The 7,547-nt window shown below is 47.8% G+C and overlaps 1 protein-coding gene and 1 pseudogene across 2 annotated transcripts in view; one reads left to right on the top strand and one right to left on the bottom strand.

The window, feature by feature from the left end:
* Window positions 1-628: 628 nt before the first annotated feature.
* On the bottom strand, window positions 629-1,408 carry LOC149832339 (protein RER1B pseudogene; annotated as a pseudogene).
* A 96-nt stretch (window positions 1,409-1,504) lies between these two features.
* Window positions 1,505-7,547, top strand: part of LOC149832338 (uncharacterized) — a 33,424-nt gene continuing 27,381 nt past the window's right edge. Inside the window, exon 1 of one of the 2 annotated variants that reach the window (XM_090012425.1) lies at window positions 1,505-1,941. In XM_090012425.1, coding sequence (XP_089868551.1) covers window positions 1,878-1,941 — 64 coding nt within the window. In that variant the 5' untranslated portion in view covers window positions 1,505-1,877. The remainder of the gene's footprint in view (window positions 1,942-7,547) is intronic. The other variant, XM_090012426.1, reaches the window with a different exon arrangement.

Here is a 7,547-nt window from a genome sequence, read left to right as displayed (position 1 = left end):
TGAACAAACAAAACTGCCAAAATACTCGTTCTGTTCATCCCATAACAACTGTACCAAGTTCAACGTTTGTTTGGACAATACTCAGATGTATTCTAAATATCCGTTGTTTGATGACAATATGCGGACAACTTAAATCATCAAATTACTTTGTTTTGGATAGTGTGACCCGATCCACCCAAACATATAAGTTTTAACATGTTTAATAGATTTTAAAACGTAAGATTATTTATATTGAGAGCAGATACGCCCAACCAGTAAACGTGAGATTATTTACATTTCTCGAGAACGGCCCATATTGAAACTGAGATCAACATGAAGCACATTTTGCAATTGCAAAAACAAACTTCTAACTGCAACTAATACTTCCAATATTGAAAGAAGCAAAGGGAAATAGAAGACGCTATACTTGGAAGCAAGCAGGCGCCCTACGTTTTTCGCCAAGAGCAGAGCTCCTCCATTCATTGAAACTAAACAATTAACTCACAAGAATCATCACTTCCCGTTCAGAATCCACGTCTCATAAATCTTATTCTACCAACCCACCGACATGTATTACTGCTAACCACCAAAATCCAAACAGCAAAGAATAATCAGCCTTTTGATTACTTCCTCTCATGGCAAATACAGATCACAAAGCATAAGTGATTGACAGAAGAGAGCCAGCCATTACCACACTTGAAGGCCGAATATGGAATTCCCAAAAAGAAGCAAAAGAGGGAAAGGGAGCAGCAGAGTACCAGAACTTGAATTCCGGGAGACGGCGAATGAAGGGCTTGAACTCATCGGAACCCTTAGTCGGCAACGACGCCCCGTCGAGCACTTCGAGCTCCAGATCTTCCTTGGGCGAGAGAAACCCGATCAACAGGTTCAGCACGTAAATGCCGATCCCGTAGGAGACGATGTAGAACCCCTGGACGTAGTAGACGCGTAGCGAGTAGATCACGGCGGCCGCGAGGGTTTCAAGCCACCGGCCAATGGGATGCGGCGTCCATCGGTCCAGGTAGTACTGGAACGCCCTGGAGAAGTCGCTCCTCCACCTTGCGATGGGCACCTGTGCCGCGCATCGACCAAAGATCCCACAATCAAAACCCTTACTTCCGCCGCCCCTCGGCCTGGCCGCCGCCCCTCCGCCTCTTTGGCAGCTGCACAGGAGAGAGAGAGTCGGGCGTGCTCGTCGATATGTTTTTTTTTTTTTAAAATTTGTTCCCCGTGTCCCTGTTGTTTTCGTAACAGGGGTGGAACGAAAATAATATACAAACACGGACACGGTGAACGCCGTTCCGTGAGTCCGACGTTTGTTTAAAAAACACGTTCTTTTTTTGTTTTTCGTCCTGCGCAACGCCCGGGAAGCGCTCGTGGATGACTCGACGGGTTTGACCTGATTCAAGTAGACTGTGCCATGACCCATCCACGGGCAATAGATATTAGATACATAGCCATACAGGTTGTACGTTGCTCACCTTTTCGCTCTTAAAACCTACCTAGTAGCCAAGGAAGGAAGGGAGTGTGAGGAGGAGAAGGTGAGGTATCCCCAAAATTTCAAACCCTACTGTTACAGTTTGGACGCATTGGAGGGAGGGAGAAGTGCCTCAGCGGCGTCGTTTCGTTCACTCGTCGCCTTCCACTCCAGCCGCTGATCCCTTCAAGTTTGTTGTTCCTGTTCTATACTCCCACACCCCCCGACTACCACTTCCCACTGTTCCGTCCGTCCATTTCACCCAATACTCTGCACGTATTTCGGTATCGTTAATTGTGAAGGGCGATCTCTTCCTTCCCTTGTTGGCTGATAGAGGGGTTTGGGTGCGTCTGCGTTGTTCAACTTTTCCAAACAAGAGGAAGAAGGCGATCTTTTACTTCGAGTAGTAGGAACTTCCGTTATGCAGGTTGCGAGGGGACTTGGGTTCGGCAGGGCCTCTGTCGCTTCTCATTCTTCTAGGAAAGGTACCAAGAATCCTACCGCCCCCTCTCTCTCTCTCACTCTCATTTTGATTCCTTTTCGGGGTTTCCCTTTTATTTTATTTATTCTTTTAATAATTCGTTCGGCTGATGCTCTCTGCATAATAGTGGAGCGGTTTTCTCTATGATGATGTTGATGATCTGGCATTGTGAACGAGAGTTTCTTTTGAGTCATGCCGACTGTTTGTATTGTTTTGCTTTCAATTCTGATATACAAACAAACACGCACTTCTGATTTTTTAGGATGGATTAACATTTTCTTTTTTAAATTTCTATTGCTCATCTGATTGCGCCAGTGATGATCGTGAAATTTGATCCTCGCATTGGTGGAGGAGCAAGTGAAGATTTTTAAATAACTTAGATTCACCTTAACTTTACATTGAGCTTCATTGATATCAATCGAGGGCATTGATTAATTGGTTGCCAGTTGACCATCATGGTCATTAAAAGAAGTCTTTACTATTGATTATTTATTTTAGCGAAAAATGGTAGATGCTTGGTCTATTGTGTGCTTAGCTTCTCCATGGTGAATGGGATTCAGATCTAAATAGTCCCTCTATCATGACTGGTTGACATACAGTAGAGAGTACATGACGCAGCTATGCATTTCACGGGTTGTGGCTTCATAGGATTCTGCTGGCTTCAGTGTATGACCTTATGACAGTCCTTGTTTATAGCTGTTCCAAACATAAAGTGTGAGCCCAGATGTGCAGTACTCTAATACAGAACATCAATTGTATGGAGCCAAATCCTATTGGCATTCTAATATCCATTAATCTGGCATACATTGAAGATGGTGGGAGGTAGTTTGTTGAAGTTATCACATTTTCTGTTAGGAGCACTGCATTGTAGAATGACTTGGAGACTTGATTTACTTTGTTCACATTAACTGGACTTTGGTTATATGATAGAAGGTCTTCAATGGTGCTATGGTGGTTTGGATGAAATGGACTTTGGATTTAAAAGTGAATAAAGGTGGCTTGCAAGCACCCATTTGGACAAAATGCTATTTTCAATGCTATTCTCATGGTCTTCAAAACTTGACCACTTAAGCTCCCTGTCATCTAAGGTGTTGACAATTGCAAGTTTTTTTTTTCAGAGGAAGGAATTTTTTTATGAAAAACATTAAATCTCAGAAAAGGACAACAATTTTATATTGACAAGCAGTCACTGTAACAAACAGAAGATCAAAGAGAAAAATCTAAGCTATATGATAAGCAACCCAATCCTGGGAGATCCAATCCATGCCACTCCCTGTGGACCCAACAGTCCAAAGCAAGGATTTGAAGGTGAGTTTGTGAGCTACAGAGTATGGCTTCAGGTGCGCAACTGCAGTCCCCAAAAAGCCTTGCATTTTGTTCTTTCTAAACCGTCCGTCAGGCTTTAGAAAACCATGCATTTCAAATCAGGAACTGTTTGCCCCCCTTTTTAGGGCCCCATTCTGCCAAAATATAACAGTTGATTGGCGTGTGAGGATTCTATCTCGTGTTGAAATCCGACAAAGCCAGTTGGAGATTCTGCAGTCCTCCTCATTGCCTTTGTAAAGCACACAGTAAGCAGGCAACGTATAACCTCTTTTCTTCATAAAATTTTGTGTAAGTCAGCCATTTGAAATAATCCATGTGAACATTTGATGCAGAGCAGGCGGTACCAGTACCATGTGACCCTGGCACGGCCAGGGAACCTGACCCACCATTTGGAATGGACGATGGGATCCAGCAGCAGGATCCGACCACAGGTGAGTTGAATCGATGCAGGAAGATAATGTGCACCTACTCCAGAAAAGGGAAGATCCGGCGCGACACCGATCCAGTCCCGAATTGAAGCCTTCTTGAGTCCGGGTCCGGGTTCGGACCCAAGACCCGGATCCAGTGGCCATCTTTAAAACCACTGTTTAGGGTTGCGTGAAGGACAATTTTTTGGAAGAAGAATCATCGCCGTTTTCTTTTCAGCAGCCTTCCTTTATTTCCTGTCGTTTTCTTCAGTTTTTCTATCACTATTCGTTGTTTGCACATTTTTGTTTCCCTCATTTTTTCTTTGTTATCAGCAACTGTTCATTGACATTTGGCATTGATAAATAAATTCAAGCATCACTGTTTGAGTGAGTATTCTTGTTTAGCCTATCCAACACACGACTGTATACAGTCGTGCCTTCACAACCTTCCTCAAGGTCGAGCGAGGGTTGGAGATCGCATCAAGAGGCCGTGTCTTCACTGCCATTATCGCAGCCCTCTGAAGGCTGCATCAACTTGGTATCAGAGCCCAGACATCCTCCATCGACAGCCGCATGGCTCAAGAGGCGAGGAATGATCCGACACACGACAAGGAACGGGAAGAGATCGGTACCGAAGACCCTATGATGCGCATGATGGAAATGATGACAAAAATGCAAAAGAATATGCTGCGCATGAACACCAAGAGGATGGATGGGATTGACTGTCGACTCGTCGCCATAGAATCGACGACAGGGTCGAACTTGGCGACAACCCAACCAGTGGGTACCACCGTGGGCGATGGTGCAGTGAGCATTGGCACGACTGCAATGATCGACCCTGCCCAATTGGGTCCTCAGCCTGTGATATTGCTGGGGGGCATTGGGGAAGGCTTGCGTAGGACTACCAACCGAGAAGTGCTCCAGCAAGGTACGCCAATGTTGAACCCTGACACAACTGTAGCGCATCCGACCCTGGAGCCCATTGGAGAGCCTCCCATCAACGTCGTGCATACGCAGGTCTGGCACCGACCCCCACCACAGGGGCTGCAGGCCAGACCTGGCTTGCGTGGCCCAAGTTTATCGCTGGATCCGACCGCGGGCACGCCAGCGTCAGTTCGGGCCGGGATGGGTCTGTCGACCCTCCCAGCGCCTGCGCGCGGGAACACGATCGCAACCCATTCACGGGTTAAGGGGATTGATCCCCTGTGGATGAATTCAGACCCCTCAGGGTCCAGTCAAGAGCCAATGTTAAGTGGGTCCGGACCCGATTACCGATGACCACCCTTTGGGTTCTTTGGAGCGGGTCCGGGTCTTGCAGCCCCATACTCAGCCTACCCAGTTGGGTTTGGTTCGCAGTTCGCTCCGAATCCGACCCAACCCGTGAGTTTCGAACCTCAACATGGATCCCATCCCGACCCAAACTTGTATCGGACTCGGACGGAGCTCCAACTTGATCTTGAGCCGGGTCAAAACCAGACCTATAATCGTATGGATCGTGGATCAAGTTCAAACCAAGCCTTTTACCCCCATAACTCGAACCACGATCCAACCTATCCAAATCTGGGTCCGACGAATAGTCTAGGATTAGGCCCGATCCATATCCAGTCGGGCGAATCATCTCAGTCCTATACCAACCCAACCCGATACCCGAACTCCAACCAACCCGTTAACCTCTTACCGATCCAAAACCTGATACCTCCCCTGATCCGACAACACTGTCATAACCCAAACCCATATTACCCTGTTCCTACCCATTTAGAACCCGAGACCCACCATACCCACCCACCTTACCTCGGACCTCCTGTCATCCCGGTGCCCCAACGCCGTCCGCAGATGGCTCCCATCCACGGGCAAGCTAGGCCGAGGTAGAATCAACAGGGAGCGGCGCGACCTGAGCGCCAACCACCCATCAGTGGAGTTCGTTCACACCAGCATCCAAGCGAGCAGTACCGCACAGAGGGCGATGAAGCAGTATGGGACGATGGCGCTTTCTAGAACGAGTATCCCGCATGAATAGTGGAGGCTCAACAACAGAGAGCACTAGAGCACCCCTCCACTTACAGGGTAAAGCTGGATCTTCCGGAGTTTGTGGGGCGATTCGACGCGGAGCAGTTCTTCGACTGGTCTTATGCTGTGCAGTTCTTCTTCGATTACCACACCGTCGCTGAACACCGTCGTGTCTCTCTAGCGTCTACTCGGTTGAGGGGCCTAACACAGACATGGTGGGTAGAGTTGCAGCGGTCGAGAGAGCGGCAGTGACTAGAGCGTGTACTGTCATGGGAGGAGATGCAGAGATTGATGCAGTCAAAATTCGTGCCTTCCGATCACGCCGAGCGAGCCTAAAAGGAGTACCTGATCCTGCGTCAAGGCACTCAGACTGTGGTGGAATACACTGCCGACTTCCATCGTCTTTCTCTACGGGTGCAGATCGAGGAAACTGCCCGCCAACAGGTCACGAGGTACATTTCTAGTCTTTGTCCTGTTATCTCCGACAACTTTAGTTGTATCACGATTGAGACATTAGATCAGGCAAGCAGCTATGCCATGAATATCGAGGAAAAGTTAAAAAGGAGGCAGGAATACACGACCTCCCGTAGTGAACAGTTCAGTCGACCCAAGTCGAGTTTCCCAACCAGGGGAGCAAGCTCTCCTAGGAAGGAGGACTCAAAGTCTACCCCTAGAGCAGAACTTAGCAAACCTGACCCGTTCGGACCCGCATTCAATAACCGGTCTAAAACCAAACTTAGTGATTCTACCATCCGTTGTTTTAGATGTCAGGAGTTAGGACATGTTGCGTCTAGGTGCCCCACTGTGGGCAAGAACACACATTTCGTCGAAGGTATTGTGGAGTCTAACATCTGAGAGTGAGAGTGAGTCTTTGGTCGAGGATGAAGGTGAGAGGGAAGTCGTAGAGTTCGACGACAACGTCGAAAATTTATTATCCATCCGTCATGTTTTGACCGCACCCCGTGAGTCGATCCCTGCAAAATGGCTACAGAACAACATCTTTAGAACCCGATGCAACTGTGAGGGTCACACATGTGATGTTATTATCGACACCGGTGCTTATGAGAATATGGTGTTGGAGAGCGTTGTGTCTACCTTGAATCTGAAAACAGAGAAACTGTCTCACCCATACAAGATGGCGTGGTTCAAGAAGGGAAACGAGGTTTCCATCACCCAGCGTTGTTTAGTTCGGTTCTCCATGGGGGAGCACTACCACGATGAGGTGTGGTGTGATGTAGCCCCTATGAGTGCGTGCCATATCCTGTTGGGTCGTCCTTGGCAGTTTGATCGCAAGACCATTCATGATGGCCGTCGGAACACATACTCGTTCATATTTAAAGGTTATAAGATAATCCTTCTCCCCATTAAGAAGACGGGGTTTCCCATGGTAGATAAGCCTGAGCGGGTTCCCCGGTTGGCAGGGTTGTCCTACCGGTCTTTCTTGAACCAATGTCAGGAGGATGGTTATTATTATGCTATGGTGGCTAAGCCGTCGATAAGTACGTCGTTACCAGTTCCTACGGACATCGGCCCCCTTATTGAGGAGTTTAGCGACATTATGCCAGATGACCTTCCAGATGGTCTTCCTTCCATGCGTGTCGTGCAACATGCTATTGACTTTGTGCCAGGGTCGAGTCTCCTCAATCTCCCCGCGTATCGTATGAACCCCTCCGAGCATGCCGAGTTGTTGAGGTAGGTCCATGGGTTGCTACAAAAGGGCTTTATTCATTAAAGTGTGAGCCCTTGCGCGGTACCCGCCCTGCTCACCCCTAAGAAAGATTGGTCCATGCACATGTGTGTAGATAGTCGAGCCATAAACCACATCACTGTCAAATACCGTTTCCTCATCCCTCGTTTGGATGATATGTTT

The sequence above is a fragment of the Nuphar pumila genome, chromosome 7 (assembly GCF_984573655.1).
Source record: "Nuphar pumila chromosome 7, dmNupPumi1.hap1.1, whole genome shotgun sequence".
Lineage (NCBI taxonomy): Eukaryota > Viridiplantae > Streptophyta > Magnoliopsida > Nymphaeales > Nymphaeaceae > Nuphar > Nuphar pumila.
The sequence above is the reverse complement of the archived record's forward strand: the minus strand, read 5'-3'. Positions and strand labels throughout refer to the sequence as shown.